Source organism: Tetrao urogallus (genome assembly GCF_951394365.1).
Source record: "Tetrao urogallus genome assembly, chromosome: 5".
In the NCBI taxonomy this organism is placed as follows: domain Eukaryota; kingdom Metazoa; phylum Chordata; class Aves; order Galliformes; family Phasianidae; genus Tetrao; species Tetrao urogallus.
The window spans coordinates 18606271-18626488 of NC_136818.1; the positions used below are offsets into that span (position 1 = coordinate 18606271).

Sequence of the window (20218 nt, forward strand, 5' to 3'; positions counted from 1 at the left end):
GTAGATTTTCTATTAAGTTGTTGTATTCTTTACTGTTATGGCTGAAAAGACAAAGTTGGGTGTGTTCACACAATCCAGACAGTTGATTTAAACACAGTAAGATAATGTGTTCATATTCTTGATCACTCCCAGTACAAAGTGAACAAATTAAAATGATACTGGGAGGATGCTTAGAAATTAAATTTATCCATTTACTTTTTAATGATTCTGGAAGCTCTAGGAACCTAACAAGCACAATGCATTTTTATTTAGTATTTCTAATAATGGTGTTAAAACTCAATATTATTTTGAAGAAACATTTTTGAAATAGTTCTTTGTTTCTATTCACTAAGGTAGCAACACTATATGAGTAGTTTATGCACGAACACCTTTTATTTATGAAGAATGAAATGGGCAAAGGACTTTGCTACTCACGTTTTCTCCTTTGTCACCTTTACTACCTTTTTGACCCGGTTCACCAATTTCACCCTGTAATTGAAAGTTAGGAGTTAAAGTTCTTGTTTAGAATGGTCTCCTTCACACTTAGCTGACTCCAATATCGCAGTACCTTTAAATGTTCTGTTTGATATGATTATTCTGTGTTTTATGTTGCAATTTCAACCGTGAAGGCCTAAAGGAGGCAATTCTGCATCAATCAATAGTGTGTCATTTTAATCTGGCTATTGACTGTTCTACTGCAAAGGCCCCAAAGACCTGGCTTTGAAGTAAGAGTGGTACTCAGGTCTAAATAAAGGAGATTGTGTTCCTCTTGTCACCCTTGGTATGAACTTGTAACAAAAGTATTGTGATTTACAGACTTGTTTAACTATATGTGACCAAATACTTTTTTCTCAGTGCAGTGTACAATATTTCAAAATTTCAGTACGATTCAAATTTCTAGGAAAACATGTCAGAAAAATTTATCTTATACAATAATAATAATAAAATTAAATTAAATCACAGAAAATACACTCTGTGGGGAAATCACACTCATGCATTATAAAAACAAACCTCAAAGTCTTTACCTTTATACAATGCTGACTAACAGAACACTGCCGTATTTAATACAAATGATCCTAAAAGATGCTGTGTCCTGAATTCTGCCAAAAGTTAACAGAATATCTCCCCTGCTAACATATTTTTCTGACACTCTCAACCTATTACCAATGATTCTAAATTACTATTCACCTTGTCACCATCTTCTCCAGGAGAACCACTTGGACCAGCAGGACCAGGAAGTCCTACAGGACCTTGTACTCCATCACGTCCAGCTGGACCTTGAGGACCTTTTTCACCCTGGTTTTGAAGAAAAGGAAGTGATGCACATTATCAAAGGAGTTTAATTAAGCTTTCAGTGCAGGTAATTATATTAGCTATACAGCAATACAGTCCCAAATGCACCCAAAGGTGCTCTAAGACAGCACTAGGTCTTCTATGCAAGTGGAAGCTAGAAGCGGGAGTGAATTCAATGCTGCGCTCCTCACTTCCCTCCAGTCTCTTACAACTTCTAAAGAATGAGTTCACTAATATTCAGAATCATCATAGAAAATACAAAGATCATACTTCTTACTGTGAGTCTGTTAAAAAAAAAAAGTGTTTATGCATGCCACTGTAGCAACTGGATTACTAAATGGGTAAATTAATTCCAGATTAAAACTTAAAGATATCTCGTCCTAACTCAGACCTATAAGTGCATGCAGGATTACAACTGTAATACACATACATGTCCTCTAAAACCTTATCTCAAAAATAACTTCTTTCATGACAAATTTCAAGTAACAAAAGTCTTTGCTCTCAACAATTGCTGGCATTATGTTAGGTTTTTGGTTTTTTTCAGTGCTTTTTTTTTTTTTTTTTTTTTCCCAATTCTTTTGCTGGTGATTATTTTATTTTTTCTTTGCTGTCCATAGAGTTCAAAATCATAATTTCATTTCAGGAAAGCATATTTTGGGATGTGAATAACTGAATTCAGGAAACTAAGGAAAATGATATTACCTGAATGTCTATAAAACTGAACTTATAAATAATTTAAATTATCTGAATTTTTCTCCAAGCTATATTAAATCCATTGCATATGATAATATAAATGAATGTGTATGTCTTAAGATTACTATAAGTGGTTTCACACTATCAGAAATATTCTCTCAATGTATTCAATAAGAGAAACAAGATAATTTAAAATATTTGTTACAAAAACTTTTTGTTACAAAAGAAACAATATTAGAAATGAAAATAGCAGCATAAGATGATTATAATATATCAGGGATGAGTACAACAAGACATTAAAAAAAAAAAAACAACAGAAGGAAACAATAAATACTAGAAAACATATCAGAAATTTATACCAAGTAGTAATGGAAGCTGAGGACAAATATACTTGTGCTTTAATGCAGAGTGTCTGTATATAAATTTTAATGAAAGACTGATTTGAGCATATTGCTTACTCACTGTTGGGATAATAACAAGCTTAACACATCTTAGATGTTAGAGGGTATGGCAATAAATGTTTTACTATTTAATTAATTTCATGCATTTAATAGGCAAATACTAATATGGTAAAAAGTAACACTCTGAAATGAAAAGTCTGTGTTGTCACAGTTCTGTGTGTCTCTGTGGTTACTTACAGGAGCACCCTTCTCCCCTGCGGGGCCTGGAGGACCCTGAGGTCCAGGACGGCCTGGTAGACCAATTGGACCAGCAGTGCCTGCTGCTCCACGTTCTCCTGGTGAGCCCTAGAAAGAAAGAAATGTTATAAGAGAATTCTGATTTAGCAGTGTTTTTCATGACCTTGGTCAACATTTCACATCTTTGGCCAGCAGAGAAGATACCTGTACTATTCAGTGAGTAGTACCTTCTTTGCATTTTCTTTTCTTTTTTTTTTTTTAATATCAATTTCTGTCTTTAAAAACAGAAACCAACCAGGAAAAAAAAAACAAAAAACCAACAACAAAAAACCATCTGCAGAACAGAATGGAAGGCTTTGTATTTCTCTTATACAGACTATAAACTCATTAGTGACCTTGTTTTGTCTGACTTTCTGAGAAGAGATATGTAATTATAGCTTTTATATACATTATGTGGTTGTAGCAGTATTTTTTACTGATTGCTAACAAAATGCTCAACAAATGAACATCTCCATAAATGAAAAATGCTACAGACAGAGGAAGGTAGCTCCAGGTAACTCAATGCTGATAATTGGGTAGCCTACAGGTGGCATATTTTGAGTTCAATTTGGGCATCCTATCCCTAAATGGGTTACTGAAAAACGACTGTTTGACATTAGAAAGAGCCTTCTCCCATCAGCATTACACACAGTAGTATGAGAAAGGAATAAAACAAACTTAAGGCAAAGACAGCAGACAAAAGAGCCACTAAAAAATAAACCATTAACAGCAAAACAAAACAGAAAAACTTGCTCTGGAGTGCATTCATGCACCTCTTTCTTTTGTCCAGATCCCTCTAAGCACAATAGTTGGCACACACAGTACTTGGAGCAGTCATTTGTTTGGTATGCTCACAGATCTATGTACCAGCCAGACAGACCATATAACTGACTATATATGCTAGTTAGAAGTAATTGGTACTGGGGGGAACTGGAGGAATGTTTACTTTGTTTACTTACAATAGGGCCAGGTGGACCTTGTGGGCCTTCCCCTCCTTTTAGACCAGCGGGACCCTAAAAGATGAAAAAAATATTTACCTCTTACAATGGAAAATTCTAGTTATTTTTGCAACACATATAACAGGAAGAACACCAAAATCCAGAGAAACAACTGAATAGATTACTTTCTGGTTATATAGCCAGTGGTACTTAATGATGGATACTTGGAAGTCTTCGCCTATTGCATTCATTTTTAGACATAACTGAAGGTTGTATGAATGAAGAGGATTCATCTATTGTTTTCATTTATTTAGAAACCATGTCAAATGTTTGTACTGCTTGATATTGTACCTGCGCTCCTGGAAGGCCTCTTTCCCCAGGGAAACCACGAAGTCCTGCTGGTCCATCTTTCCCAGGAATACCTTGAGGACCTGGGTCACCCTTAAAATATATCACATTTTGATTGAACAGAATTGTTTGAAATGTGATTATTTGTCATTAACTGAGTACTGAAAATTAAATACTAGGTCTTAAAGAAGATTATGTCCTCAGCTATTCATCTGCTAATTCTTTTATCTTTAGTATTATCAATAAAATAGTTTATAAATACGATTAAGTTTATAACAAATTTTGCCAAAATATAGCATTAGTTATAGAATATAAATGGTGAAAAATATAGCCATAAAAATCCATTGAAAAATAATATTCATTAAAAAGTTACAGTGTCCATTGAAAATGGATGATTGAATTATATAGTAATTAGACAATTGACAGTTTTCTTTTGCCCCACTGGTGAAAAGTAAGCCAAGAGCTAAATTTGGTCAGTGAAATACTGCCTTGTAGCCAGTACTACATATCCCACTTTAAATGTCATTTTACAATTTTCTACCTTGGTGTGAACATGTTATTACTATGCATTTCCATTACAACTGTGTGGTATATGTTTCTGTATTTTTTCAATGACAAAAGCTAATTACTGGCTTGAGCAGAATCTTTCCATCTTCAAAATTCTACTACGTGAAATGTATCAATTATGATTTTATGCAGCATGTTTTACATGATAATTTGACATACAAGTATGTCATCAATATATCTGCCCCTTCCGAAAGCCCCATCATACCTTAGCACCTTCTTTTCCTGCAGCACCTGGGAGGCCTTGTTCACCTGGTGGGCCAGGAGGACCTGGATGACCTCTTTCACCAATTGGGCCAGTCTCACCAGTAGGACCCTAAGCACAAAGGTAAACCCCAGTCATCTCAAGGTTTTTTAATGTCTAGAGGGAGCAGATTCTCAATATCCAGCTGTTCTGAGTGAGCATGGTTAGCATACATTCCTCACCTTTCCCTCCAGGCAAAACTGACTTACAAAATATTTTTGTCCTATAAAATAAATATTGCATTGCCTTTTGCCTGTAGACACGCCTGAACAGTTTCCACAGATTGAAATCTTGACCTTGCTCCTAGGCAATGAAGCTTAAAACACAGTGCATTTCCACACATGGAAGGAGGTTACAAAAGTATATGTATGGGAAATTCATATACTGTGCTTGTCTTGAAACACTGCCTGTACTGTTTTTCTATATAACATGAATTGTAAGTTGAGAGAGTTGAAAGATATCTCTCTAGATGCACTAGTAGAAAACTTTCACTAAAGGAATTATCTATAACCCAGGCATTATTATATATTATCTATAATAGGCATTATTGTATATTATCTATAATCTATAAACCCAGGCAATCCAAATGTCTGATTTTTCTGCAAATATGTAATATCAGATAAAGTTGAACTTTGTTGGTAAAACACTCCACAATCTAAAAGTGATTGAGATTTGATCTCTGACAAGAATGTCACATAATACAATTGTTCTTTATAAATTATTTTGCATTAGAAATCTCACTTCACATTCTTGACTTCTGCTTCATGATGACATCAAGAATACGCACACAAAAATAGTAGTACAAAAATAATCTCAACATTCACATGTTTCATGGAACTATTGGTAAGTACTAAGTATAACTTTGTTATGAATAATTTGACACCAAAGTAAAGATAATCATTGATATATTTCTTTTAATACAACAAATATAACTGCCCTCTGCATTAGTTATAATATAACCATTAAAAATCAACTTTATAAAGTTAAGTATGAAATTAAATGATGTACCTGAGGGCCAACAACCCCACCAGGACCAGGAGGGCCAGTTTTTCCTTGAAATCCCTGTGAAATAATCATAGAATACTATGTTACCTGGGAAAATATATAGAAGAGCCAAATTCTTATCTGTTCTGAAGAGGAGAAAGAGAAATTCCATGTCTTAAGTTCTTCCCTTCAGAAAATAAAAATGAGATATTCTGGTTTTCCAGAATATGCTTACAAGTGAAGGACTTATTAATCTTTCTTAGCTCTTAGTTCCAGCTGATATGAGTTAGTGCAGCAGTAAAATTTCCATTCAGGTTTACAGATCTCTCTAGGTGAACTTGATTAGGTGATGCAGCTGAATGACAGCTGAAAATACATTTTTACATATGTACATCATGAATCATAAACCCAGATACATAAATATTTTTTAAAAAAATGCTTTTTAAAGAAAGGCATAGAAGGTGGATTAAATTGGACAGGCCTTAGAAGGACCCAGTTTGGGGTACACTGCAGACTTTCTGCAGCACATGCTTTGAATATGAGGTTCACACAGATGACTACTGCATTGTGCTCCTGTTTGGCTCTGCTTGTGGCTGCTCTGTCTCAAACCTCACATGCCATCAGCTAGCTCATACAAAATGTCCAGTTCTGGGCTCCTCAGTTCAAGAAAGACAGGGAATTTGTAGAGAGAGTCCAGTGGAGAACCACAGAGATTACTAGGGGTCTGGATCATTTCTCTAACGAGGAAAGGCTGAGAGAACTGGAACTGTTCAGTCTGGAGAAGACTGAAAGGAGATCTTATAAATGTTTATAAATATCTAATGGGCAGGAGTCAAGTTGATGGGGCCAAGGCTATTTTTGGTGGTGCCCAGTGACAGGAGAAGGGGCACAAACTAGAACATAGGAAGTTCCATATAAACACAAGGAAAAGCTTTGAGGGTTTCAGAGTCCTGGAACAAGCTGCCTAGAGAGGTTCTGGTTCCCCTTCTCTGGAGATATTGAAAACCCATCTGGACACTTTCCTGTGCAACTACTTTAGAGAACCTGCTTTAGCAGGGGGATCAGATGAGATGATATACAGAGGTTCCTTCCACCCTTATGATTCTGTGATTCTGTGTGTGATTACTGCTGTATCACAGCCAGGGGTCTCTGCCTAAAAGCCTGTATCTTTCTCCTACCATCCCCACCTGTGTAAAAAAAAAAAAGGTATCATTTGGCCCATATTTCTTAGAAATTTCTCATCGTGCCTCAAGGCACAGTCTCACTTCACTAGTTCTGAGATATGAGTGTTTGAGTATTAATTTTTACTACTTCTGTTGACTAGTTAAGCACATTCTGATGTTACCAACTGATCAGAGGAAGGAGTAATCTCACCTTCATAGTATGGAAACAAAACAAAAATTTCTCATGTCTAACCTACTGTACCAGTAGATAACTGCCATTATATTATCTCCCAGTCCCAACCTCCTTCCCTTTTCTCTGTTGCTTCTATTTTTTTTAGTTTTGGTCACACTATTCTGACTTCAAGAGGTTTACAACAGCAGCACAGTAAAGCTCATGTACTTACAGTCTCACCCCGCTGTCCTGGATGTCCAGGCAAGCCATCTTTACCAGGTGGGCCCTGAAGTTGTAAAATACATTAAAAATACAATTTCTTCACCATTCTTAATATTGAAATAAGTGTATAGTTAGCTGCAGGAATCTCTGATGTCTTTTATTTTAGACTAGTCTTTAGCTGCACAGTTTTTAGCTATTGTTTTAACGATACATTTTCCTTGTGTCCTTCCTGATGCATATTAATGGTTCCTTGGAGAGTGACTGTTGGGCTGTCAAATACATGAGTTTTCAAAATGGATTTCAATAAATTCAGAGATTTTGGAAATATTTCTTTTCCATTTTTCTTTGACTAATGACTCAGTTAAGAAAAACACTACGGATTATGGGAGTATTTTACGGATTTCAGTTTTTGGCAGTGGCAGTAAAAGTAGGAAATACATGCATAAAAAAACAACAGGTGGTTTGATACTTTTGTACTTAATACAAGTGCGCAGAAGCACACTAGAAAAGCAGTTTGATTAGTTTAGGCTGCAGCTTATGTGTACAACTATTTTTACACATTTCTGCTTCTATTGAATGTCTCCTTCCTCTTTATTTTTTTCTCAGTGAATCAACTAAAAGGAAATATATATTACTGTATTAGAATTTTGCTTAAATTCAGCTTGTCAGCTACCCAGACTTTGGCATCAAGATACTTGAGGATTTCCAGTTGGCATATTGTGCTGAATGTCATGTGTGCTGCACTGATGATGTCTGAATTATCACTTTGAATATGTCAGTTCTTGTCGCAGACTTAGAAGTCCATAAGCATCAAGGAAGTTTGTATGTTTGTAGTCTAGACATAAACCATCTCTTAAAAAAAAAAAAGTCTTAAAATATTACCTTCAGAAACATTGTATGAAAAATAATATTCTTGTTATTGTACCTACTTAATTTAAAAGATACTCACTGGGGGTCCCTTTGGTCCAGGAAATCCAACAGGTCCTTGAGGCCCTTGTGGTCCCTAGTATATAAGGAAGCAAACAGGCAAAATTTTACTCCAGCTGCCACAACAATGGACTGAAAAGTTTGCTTCAATTGTAAAATATATAAACTCTGTAGATAATATATCCTTGTAAGTCTCAAGACTCATCTACGTTGTTATAAACATTGGTACAACAATTCACACTAACAGACTGAAAACAAGACCATTTCTGTAGGAATGCAATTAGAAAAAAAAAACAATTTTGAAGTATTTCTATCTAATCCCTGAAATAGGGGATAATAAAGTAGGAGTTAACGATGAGTAAGGAACACTGTTTTCTGTGTTGCATAAAGTATGGGAATTCATTCATAGTTTGGTGGTCTGCATTATCAGAATAGATGAATAGATGAATATTCATCTTTGGCAGTTTCTGCAGTCTGGTAATATTTCAAGCAACTTTGATAACAATGCAAATTTTCAAACAGAATAAGCTTTCCAAGTTACTAGGGAGAATGAAAAACATGATTTCATGAAAAGTAGTGGAGATGGTTAAAAAAAAATGTGATGCATGAAAATTTTATTTCTATAGTTTTGTATATACATATATATAGAAAGAGAAAAAAATTTCTTGCAGCATTGTTTCACAAATCTAGTGAAAGATGATGATATGAGTAAGCATATTGTGTATAACACATATGCACATACATGTACGTCCACAAAGATCTGTGAACATAGATCTGTGCACCTACATATTTACACAAAATGCTAGCTTACTGTTTCTAAAATTGTTATCAAACAATACAGAGGCCAACTCTTAAAATTTATTGCTGATATGTTCAAAGGGACTGCGTCAGCTTATTAGAAGACTTTTCGTTGCTTAGTTTTTAATGTGCTGGCAAAGATTAGCTACCTGAAATACCTTATTTATTCTGTACTGTTCCACAGCTGAGCTATGTATACTAATCATACAGTGCAACCCTTATCCTACTCTTGGTATAAAATATGTGGCTTTTTAAAGTGTCAGCTGTCAAAATATGTTAGAAATGTTGCTTTGAAGTTTGAAGCAAAGGATCATAAGCAGGAAGCCACATCACCCAAATTACGCTATCTTTTAGTTCCTTTGATAAAGTACTGGCTACTTCTGAGTTCATTAGAGTACAGAGCATGACTGCCAGAGCATGACAGCCTCCTGAAGTAGATGAAGCAGTATGCAAATTAGCTGAAGAAGAGGTCACTTGTGCCCAACCTGGAGATTTGTCCTTACGTGAATCTTACAGAGTAATATTAAATCCGAGTTAACTAAGTGCAAAGCAAAGGAGGAAATCTTTGTGATGTTACTACGCTGTCTTCCTCGTAAGTTCCCACTGTATTTTGACTCTCATATCTTGAGCCTTTTTAATGAAAGAAGATTTCCATTTTGTTTTTTATTGACAAAATGTCTTGCAGATTTCAAGTTGGTATAATGATGGATTATGTAAGAAATAGCACTAGAAAACTAACATCACGTTATCAAAATTACCTTTTCTTTTTGTCATTGAATTTCATTTTAGCAGTAGCCAGACAAAACAGATTGTTTAATATTTACATGTCTGGTACCTGGAATAGCCTCAGCTGAGTAGAAATGACAGTTTTAGTCCTTGGCTGACATTCATCCCTATTGGAAAGCAAACAGATAGCACACGCTTAAATTACATAAGTGATATCATATGTGGGGCTCTGTGATAACTTCATCTTTTTGCTCGAATCAGTTTATCTCCAGGGATGCCTTCATCTAAGATGACCTGCTCACTGTTTTCAGTCCCTCTCCTGTTCCTTTTCCTTATAACCTCTTGGAGTTATCAGTAAGCCCCTTAATCACTAGGCTCTGCTCTTCAGCTCCTGGTAGCCTGCCTCAGCCTGCCTCCACAGTGTAAGACAACATAGACTTCCTTTTTTGGACTATGTCTAATTCTGATTTATCTAGCACACTACTTAACTCATTCCTCCTTTGAATCTCAACTTCCTACCCCTCAGTCTCTTCCTTCACACATCATTCTTGTTTCACTAAAACTTGCTACTTATTCTTGCCACCAATGTTCCACTTAATACTTTGTCATTTGCTTAATATACACACAGGTAGAAATCTAATTTATTAAAATTGTTTTTCTATTTGCTGTTGTGTAATGGACTGATCGCATATATATTTTTTCCACTGATAAGAGTAGTAAGAAGAAAACTTTATGTTAGCATGCACAGAAGGATTTCTCAAGGATGCAGGAAGTAGTTTGAAGGAAATTCTTAGTTGATCAGAACTAAAAAAACATCAGCTGTTTCAACAAAGAATCTTCTAGCGATGGCTTGAGTGATTTGTAAATCTCATAAACAAGTGGTGTGCTACAGTAAAAAGGGCATTCTTAAGACCAGAGACTTGCAAAGTCCAATTGTAACTTGCATGAATATATTGCAAAGTGTATATGAATTCTCTGCATCTTATTTATAAAAAATTATGCTTGAAGAAGCTTTCAGCTAACTTGAGCTTACCCATTCCTAAATTTATGAAAAGCAACATCGTTAGAATTGAAATTTTGTTTGTTCTGGTTAGTCTGATCAAAGAAAGGCAAATAGATGAGAGGGAGAACTAAAAATAAATTGATCCTCCCACCACCAAACCACACTCTTATATAGCAGGAAAGACACCATGCATATAAATAACTTTCACGCACCCTTTCACCTGGAGGGCCAGGCGGACCATCATTGCCTGAAGTACCCTGAAAAAGAAGAACAGTGTGTTCAAAGATGAAACCTCCATTTTCTTTAAAAGAAACAGCCTGCAGCTGATTTGTACAATGTGGCTGACAATTACCTTTGGACCTGGTTTGCCTGTGGGGCCTCTTGGACCTCTTGAACCTCTTGGACCCTGTAAAATAAAATTTAAAATTAAAAAAGACGGAATCACAGAATCACCAATGTTGGAAAATACCTCTAAGATCATCCAGTCCATTCATCCACTTATCACCAATGTTTCCTACTAAACTGTGATCCTCCATACAACATCTAAACTTGGTAATTGTTGAATACTGTAACAAATTCAAATCAAAATCATTTTTCACGCTATGGTAATTAATACAGAAAATCCTCTGTGTTGCAAAGCAAAAGTACATACTGTTGGTCCTCGCTGTCCTCTGGGGCCTGGTTTGCCATGTAATCCCTGTGAAGAAAGTACAGAATTAATACAGAATAATATACAGTATAGTAATACTAGCCCTTATTTTTTTTGCTTTATTATATTTCTATGTATAACCAGTAGATTCCTTTCTTTAGGCTCAGTGTTAGGTTAGAATTGCTATGTATTCTAATAAAAGGAAGATTAAAATTCTGGACAATATTCCAGTAGAAAAAGGAACTTGAATGGTACTTTATAATCTCTTTATATCTTTATAAATATAATCTTTATAATTGGGACAATGACTATCTTACTAGCATATCACATACTAGTGTATACCTTTAAGCAAAATTAATGATAATGCCTGCTTTACATTAAAAAAAAAAAAAAGCACACATTCTTGTATTATTGGTGAAAAACCTTACACTGAAGTATACGTGCAGTTCGGTGGTGTTAATAGCTTTACGAAGATTTGACAATTGATCAACATAATTATACTTTCATAATTTTAAATCTGCTCTTTGATGTGTTATTATTTACTTTTTTGTTTGCTGGTTTGTTTTTGATCTGATATCCTGATTTAGCAGTCATGTCTCATTTAAACCAACAGGGATGAAAGGAACATTGCTTTGCTGCTTTCCTCTGTTCATAACATCATATTCTAACTTAAATAACACAAGAACAATCTAAAGCATACAAAAGCGATGTAAATGTAATTAGTTTTTTCTTCTATTTCATCTTAAAATCGTGAATTTCTCCTTTTCATGCTGCAAATTAAAATAGACTATTAAGAACAATATTAATAAACATTACTTTAGTTTGACTTAAGTCGATCATCTTTACAAATTTCTATCCATTCTCTCACTTCTGCAAATTTCATCAGCCTTCTAGAAACATATTCAGCTTTATTCTGTTGAGCTTTAGAGTCAGCAATACAGTTGCCTGTATATCATATATCATTTTAAGTTTGAAGAATGCGAATAATGGATTTTCCCTCACAAAGCAGCAAAATCTGTAATTTTGTATCTCTTTGGTAGTAGTATATGTTCATTATCTTGTTTGGTATAATTTACATTTTCAAATCTCAGACTATAAGGAAGCTTGTGGTAAATCTGAATACTTATGAAATAGAAGTTGAATTCCCTTGAGGGTAAACTGAATCATAGCAAGTCAATGAATGCGACACAGGAAAACACAGTCCTTGCCAGATCACTCAGCTGTACTGTCAAATCAGATGCTCAGCAAAGGCAGTATGTTTCCTGTGTTTCAAACTTATAATTGTGGTAGTGTATTCAACGAAAAGTGTCTGAGCTCCTGTATGCTTAGATTAACACTTTCAAGAATGAGAACTAATGACTGAGTATGTCCTGTTTTACATAACTGTAAAAGGTCATCTCAAATGCAAAAAGCCTATTTTATAGTTCCTTGGATAGCAGCTTCAGTGAATTCCCATAGTACGGAGTACCAAAAGGTAACTGTCATGCAAGAAATAATTATCATACCCTTGCACCTTTCTCTCCATTGGCACCTGGAAATCCTGGGAAACCAGTTGAGCCCTACATTAAAAATCAACACAATTATCATTAAACATTAATTGAAAAAACTGTAGTATAGCCAGCATTTAATTTATATATAAAACATAACTCCAAAATTTTACATCATGTCAAACTTGCAAGTGTGACAGCACTAACAAACAGCTATAAATTAACTTACCATCCATCTTAAGTCCAGAATGTATTAAAAAAATCAATGTATGGAATGAACATTATTTTTCACCTTAGGTATTATTCATTAAATCTGCACCAGGATCATTATCAGTCCACTAGAAATAACTGCAATTGTATCATAACAAAGTGAAACAAGGCCTCGTCCCTCACAGTAAAATAATTATTTTACAACATAACTGCATGTAGCGTAATTGTAAGTGTTGCCACTTCTCAACAGCAGTTACTCCATTGAGCTAAAAATGAATGACCTCTGGTCATTCATTGTAAACTGACCAGAGGAAAGTTTCATTTAACTGATGCAATTTGTTCTTGTGGCCATACGCTTGTCTAGGATGCAGAATTTATGTGTAGATTATCTGACTTGGTTCTATGCATGGCAACTACTCCCAGGAGCTATTCCTGCTTCTCTTTTTTCACTGATTTTTTCCTGCTTACTGCCACCAAATCTGAACAGAGCTATTTTCTTCTTGATTTCTAGTATACAGTCCAAAGGAAGAGGAGACTTGTTAGCTGCCAAGGTGTTAATTTTTCATAAGGCAGTTAGGGCAAAAGAGTTGACAGACTTGGTAAAATATACTTTTACTGAAGATGAAAAATCAAAGCAGTGTTTGGTTTCGTCAGTCACTCAAACTACTGGTCAAACTCCTTGCTGTGATATTCCTGTGATATCTGTACAGCTAGTTAGTATTTTAGTGGCAAAGAAAATGCATATAACAAAAACTTTAAATAGAAGTTCTTTCTGCTCTTTGAAATTTCAGTGAATAATCATTTCTTCTTCTTTTAATTCATCTTACGTTGCACAATTATGCATTAATGAATTCGGGAACAATACATCAATGATGGTGACTAATGAAAATCTGACTGATAACTCACTGGTACAGTTTTCTTCCATCTCTCCCTCTCTTCCTCTCAGTTCTTCACCATTTTAAAAGTGAATGAAATTGCAAAAATTCTGTTCTGTGAAGCTCAAGTATATTCTTTGTAATTAAAAGGCTGAGAGGAAAAAAACAACTTTAATGACTGGACATTAATAGATATGACTTGGGCATAAATATATATAAAATACTTTTTGCAATTGAGCTAATAAAAAAGGAGCGGCAGAAGTAAAAACATATTGTGAAAATTATCAATTTATAACAGTACAAGGAAAAACAAGTAAATTACAACAAAAAGAGTAATGTAAACCTCAACAATATTGGAACAAGACTTTTTAGACAGCTAATATATTCTTCTACAGTTACTTTTTTTTCTCTCTCTCCCTATCCTTTATGTTGACTTTAACTGGACTGTGACTAAGTTACAAAACAATTCTTCAGTGAGTTGATGCATTTTAGCTGTCCTTTTTTTTTCTTTTTTTTGAAGTTTAAACGATAAATTAGAAGAGCAAACAGTGAATGTAGCTTGAGAACTATATTCCATTTTAATGCAATGAAATGAAAATTTAATGTAATGCAATTCTTGAGTAAGTCTGCTGAAAAAAGTATCAGTCAGTTTTTATTTGAAGTGTTACATCACTTTTGTTCTTAGAACTGAATAATGCAAAACGTCTTTGATCTCAGACTTTTCAAAAGACAGTTCAAAAGAAGAACAAAAAGAGACACTGAAATCTTAGACATTTGATTTAAGAAGTAGGAGGGAAAAAAACATGTTTGTCAAGGTGAATTGTCTTCATAAATACTTTCCAGAGATGGTTCTGATATTTTTTTTGTTAACATAGAGTGTTCAGTGAATAAGCACTCTTCAGTTAGTTCATCCGTTTGACAGAAAAGGACAAAATGTAGGCCAGAGTCAGAAAAAAAACAAGCTAAGCTTTGCTTAGGCAGCCGGGTAGTTGTTGTTCTGCCAAAAAAGCATAGTTTCAAGTTGGAAGATGAAAATAGATCCCAAATTAGAAAAAAGTTGAGGATTTTACTGCAGACTGATGGTTCAGTTATGTGGGAAGGGGAAAGAGATTCTTCTTATGATGCTGTCCCAGATGACTGATCTTTAAGACGGTCTGGAGATGCAATGTCTCCCTCATTGCCTTCTCTACATTGGGAAATGTCTGTAGAATAATGTTTTTTTATTTTATGTCTTCTTCTTAATAAGAAGAGGCAGTAATGACACAAATTGAATCCTTGCACCACACTGAAAATTACCATCTCTTTCAGCATCCGTCTTAATCTGACTATAGTGCTTATTCTCTTTCAAACATATAAGTCATTTCTTTTTTGATATAATTTAATGCATGCCAGTCTGAAGTTAACACAAATTATAACTCAGAGAATGGCAAAAGTTTGAAAGCAGTATATTCAATAAGAAATTTAATGTTCCTTGAAGAGCCAGCCTTAGAGATCCAAGATTTTCTAAGACTTTACTTCAGATAATGATTATCAAGAAAGAAAATGTGAAAAACAGTGTAGGATTTACAGTTTATATACAGCTCACCTTTGGACCTTGTCTTCCTGGATATCCTGGCAATCCAGGTACACCAAGCTTGCCCTGTAATAATAAGACAGTGCTTAATTTTAGTTTAATATTTTCCTTAGTATTTCAGCAAACTTTTATGGAAAGTGTTTTTTCCACAACTTAGAGAGTTGACATTTTATGGAATATAAATGAAATAATTTTCTCATTTGAACAACTAATTATCTGTGGGCTTAGTTCCCCAAATCTAAATAAATATCTCACTCTAGTGAATGAGTTCAACAAAACCAGTACCCCTTCGTTGTGGGATGTGGTCATGGAAGTATTAATATTCTTTAAGAAATCAAGGTATTAGGAGATTGTAAAGAAGAAGAAATTATTTTTGCTATGATGGCTTCTTTGTTTTCCATAAGTTTTTCATAAATAGGCATCTGAATAACCAACTTTTTTAATCACAGGTAATCTGTTTATGACTATGGTAAATCATACTCTACTATTTGCAGGCAATAGATATATTAGCAAATATGGCCACCTTGCTATGTTCTGAAAAGAGAACAGGATGAACAGTTTGATCAGCACTGACCTTACCCATTTCTAGAAATGAAATACTGTACCCCATGGAGTTGATCTTTTCAGATATTTAGAAAACAAGTGATGGCTCGCTACTTTCAAAGGCAGGGGAAAGCAGTTTCGACATTTAAGAGATGGAAACTCTGGGGAAGAATTTGACTGTTCTAAACACGGATCATGTTCCAGGCTGTTACATTTTGGAGAAGCTTTAAATGGAAAAGATATGATTATGCTATATAATATGGTATTCAGTAGTACTGGAAAAGATGAAGGAAGTACGTGTATGTGGAAGGGAATTTGCCAAAATAAATCTACTTATTCTTAAAAAATAGAGCACATGAATAAAGATGTTGTGCATTATCATATTCATGGCAGCACAGAGGTCTGGCTGAGACATTATTAAAGAAGAATTCTTTCTTCAGTTTATAAAAATAGACATAATGCTACCAGTTATAAGCCACTCTGAAAGAAGCAGCATGCCTTACAATGATTGAACTCTAAAACACTGCATCAAGTTCTGCTAAATTCAGTGAAAGTTTTGTCCTTTATGACTGAGTAAGGCCCAGCCACCTAGGTTCTAGGTGTGACATGGATACTTTTTGGTTCTAAACTCCTTTCTGATATATTGCTAATTTTTTTGACACCCTACTTGGCATTTCCTTGACTAAGCCAATGCAGCCCTAACAATATGGGAGTTTTCTTATCATACAATCAGCTGAATGTGGAGAAGAAGCTACCTGTTATTTTCATTACTACAGAAGAACAGTGCTTTTGCATAAAATAAAGGAAAGGAACAGGAGACTGACAGTTACTCATAGAGGCATTTCCCCAATATTGTGATGAGATTTAAGAGTTGACAAATATTATTCCAGTCTTTGTTCTAAAATAAATATTACAGGATCAACCACATATCATTTTTCCCTGGCCTAATGTATTCTGGCAAATTATCCACAGAATATTGACAGAAGATGTTTTACTTTCAGTGGGAAATGAAAGGAATAAATATTTGTATTTGTGTTTCTTTTTTTTATGTTTTTGATTCATGAACTTGCTAACAGCTGTTGAGATATCTTGCAAATCTGTGAAGATTAATTCATAAATAGTTCCCCATAGCTGGGAAAAGCCGAAAATTATTCTTTTTTTGAGTGATTGAATTAAGCTTTTGGACAAATTCTTTTATAAGAACTTGTAAACACCAGACTCAAATTGTAATTTTAACCTCTTGCTGATCTATAATGACGTATTTGTAAAAAGAAGTAACTGAATGAAAAGAGAGTTTTTTTCAAGTTTGCAGAATACATCCTGTTCTTCCCTGAAAACTCCTAAAAACCCTGTTAATTTTTAATTAGTATCACATTTAAGACTTCAGTCTTTACTACTAGAATGATAGTTGGATAAAGAGATGGATAGATAAATAGATACATACATACATAATTAATGTATGTCAAATATAATGTTGGAAAAGTACTAGCTGTTCCTATTTTGAAGACAGAGAAATAAGAACTGTAAACTCTACCTCCTGTCCTATTTATTTTCAAGATACAACCAGCAATAAAACCTCAGTTAATAAAAAAATACTAAATGGAAATATTTTCATCAGCATCTTCTCACAATATACATAATTCTGACCCATTTTTTTTGCTTATTTTAATCATTCTTTCCCAGGTTTCCCAAATGCCACAGTCTCTTTACAGATGCTCTCAGTAAAATACATGTACCTTCTTCAGTCTCCTTTCCTCTTCTATTTCCATTGCAAGTGTATTTTGGTGAGGTCAGCATTACTCAAGCATTTGTGCTTATCTCTGTGCTTATTCTCCTCTATATTTCATTTCCCTATTCTTTACTCAGTCTTCCCTCTAAGCATTATGTTTCACTTTTACCAAACTTGTTTTGGGTTTCTGTTCAGGATATACTTTCTGTTTAAACCAATCTTCATATCAAAATTTATCATTATGTGGCAATGAATATTAAGTCGCTCTCTTGCAGCTCCTTTTTTTCCTTTGTGCCCAAGTATTTCCTCTGCATTGTGTTTTTCTTGATGTGCATGTATGTAATTTAGGATTGTTCTGCTTTGTCTGCCAATTAAGTGCTATAATGTTGTTTCGCAACTTGCAAAGTATTGATTTCCCAATACATGATCAAATATGAACTCCAGTGACCTGCTTTAGTAGTGTTTTATAAAAACTACTGTTAGGTAGCCTAAGATCTTGCAGATCTTTTTCTGTGTCTTTTTAGTGATGAAGATCACAGGCTCCATCTACTTTATGAGGTAGTTACTGACCTTTTCCCCAGCAGGACCAGCAGCACCTGGGTCCCCAGATGGACCTGCTCGACCTTTTGGACCTTCTGGACCATCTTCTCCTCTTGGGCCAGGTTGACCAACTTCTCCCTGAAATACAACGTTATATAAATGAGCAGCAATTGACTGAGTGCATACATTAGCAATGCTACCAACAAATACTTGAAAATAATTTTTCAGTAAACATAAATAGAGATTAAGAAAATGCCACCACTCATGTATATAAATACAAAAACATGTAAACTGAACTGTACTTGTGCAAGCGTTAGAGGCCACTGTCCTTGTCTGAAGAGAGCTGCATTTTGAAACTGCTTTCCAACTTCATAGGAATTTTAATGAATTCCAGTAATTACTACACATATTCTTGTGAAAGCACTCTCATGGTCCGTATTAGAATAATTTTTGTATCCAAGAAGTTAAATAGATACCATTATCACAGTTACTTAAGTATACAGATAACAGATACAGGCCAGTAGCCTTTTGTAATAAGTTTTTTTTTAAATTGTCTCTGCAACATTTCCTCTGACAGAAGCATCTATTGTGATAAAGTACATTTTGGTAGAGATAATATAAGCTACTATTAGGTTGAAATGGAAATATCCTTGTTCAGAATAAATTATCTTCTTCAGGCAGTATTGCATCTTGGTATCTTGAAAAGGAGACTCCCTAGGAAGTTCAATGAAAAGGATATCAAAGATTGACACTCGCTTCTTCTTTCTAACTGTGCCATTGCTGATTCATGAGATCTAGACTGGCTCAAATCTGTGTTTGTGCAGGGAACAGAAACAACTTAAGCTAAAAGTTTTTAACTGTTCTCAGTGTAAATTTATTTGTTCACTTCACTGATCCTCTCAAAATAATAGCACTTAAACATTTTAAAATTATATGGGCCATGAGCCAATGCTTACCCGATCACCCTTAAGGCCCATGTCACCCTTAAATCCTGGGAAACCATCTTCACCCTAAGTAAGACAAAAATAGATGTAGGAAAACTTCCAGTGAAAGAAAACTGTAGGTTTTTTGTTGGTGGTGGTTGTTTGTTTGTTTTGTTTTGTTTTGTTTTTCCATATGTAATAAGAAAATACAATAACTTAAGATTAAAATAATCTGTTTCAGACATAAGGTAATTCTGATATATTTATTGCTGTTTTAGAGTAAGTGTATCAGCATGCTTTATATGACTTTATAGTTTGCAAGTTCCTAATAGCATAATATCAGCTGTTTTAAGAAATGTTTAAAGACAGAGATGAACTAATTGCTCAGCTTTATTACAAATTATCTTACAAAATCATTTGGTATGTCCTAAACATTTTTTTATTGTCACTCTTTTTAATAATTCCATCAACTTAATTAAGTAAAATAACTAAGTAAAATATTGGTGGCAAATTGTACAGTGATATTTTTTTTAAGTAGCAGAACCTCCAGTTTGTTTAATTTAATTTTTTTTTTATTTTAAGCTTGTGTCTGAATAGTGTCATGAAAGGAATTAAAGAATTGGCTGACAGTGGAATCCTAATTAAAAAAATAAGACAAGAATGTTTGTCTCCACTAAAGGAAGAAGTATTCTCTATACAGTAGCTGGACGTTTGGCAACACAGTCTTGCGTATTTTCATCGGCTGATATGATGGAAAGAAGATAGAAAAGACAATGGACATTACATTTCATATACAGAGTAGCAAAAACAGGTACATATTATTTTTATTCCTAATGAGAATTATTATTTACTGCCTAATAAGTTACAGTAGAAAATTTAATGCGAGCATTTTAATAGGTTTCCTTACTGAAGTATAAGAAGACAGTACTCATACAAGTTTCATTTACATCTGTATGAG

At 34.4% G+C, this 20218-nt stretch overlaps 1 protein-coding gene across 4 annotated transcripts in view; it reads right to left on the minus strand.

Moving 5' to 3' along the window:
• The window catches only part of COL11A1 (collagen type XI alpha 1 chain), a gene marked incomplete at both ends in the record, with an annotated part of 129619 nt that overhangs the window by 36428 nt on the left and 72973 nt on the right, over positions 1 to 20218 (minus strand). For all 4 annotated transcript variants that reach the window (XM_079535686.1, XM_079535687.1, XM_079535685.1 and 1 more), the window contains 16 exons: positions 415 to 468; positions 1168 to 1275; positions 2604 to 2711; positions 3602 to 3655; positions 3932 to 4021; positions 4701 to 4808; positions 5745 to 5798; positions 7288 to 7341; positions 8227 to 8280; positions 10944 to 10988; positions 11084 to 11137; positions 11384 to 11428; positions 12886 to 12939; positions 15538 to 15591; positions 18368 to 18475; positions 19294 to 19347. In XM_079535686.1, coding sequence (XP_079391812.1) covers positions 415 to 468; positions 1168 to 1275; positions 2604 to 2711; positions 3602 to 3655; positions 3932 to 4021; positions 4701 to 4808; positions 5745 to 5798; positions 7288 to 7341; positions 8227 to 8280; positions 10944 to 10988; positions 11084 to 11137; positions 11384 to 11428; positions 12886 to 12939; positions 15538 to 15591; positions 18368 to 18475; positions 19294 to 19347 — 1098 coding nt within the window. The remainder of the gene's footprint in view (positions 1 to 414; positions 469 to 1167; positions 1276 to 2603; positions 2712 to 3601; positions 3656 to 3931; positions 4022 to 4700; positions 4809 to 5744; positions 5799 to 7287; positions 7342 to 8226; positions 8281 to 10943; positions 10989 to 11083; positions 11138 to 11383; positions 11429 to 12885; positions 12940 to 15537; positions 15592 to 18367; positions 18476 to 19293; positions 19348 to 20218) is intronic.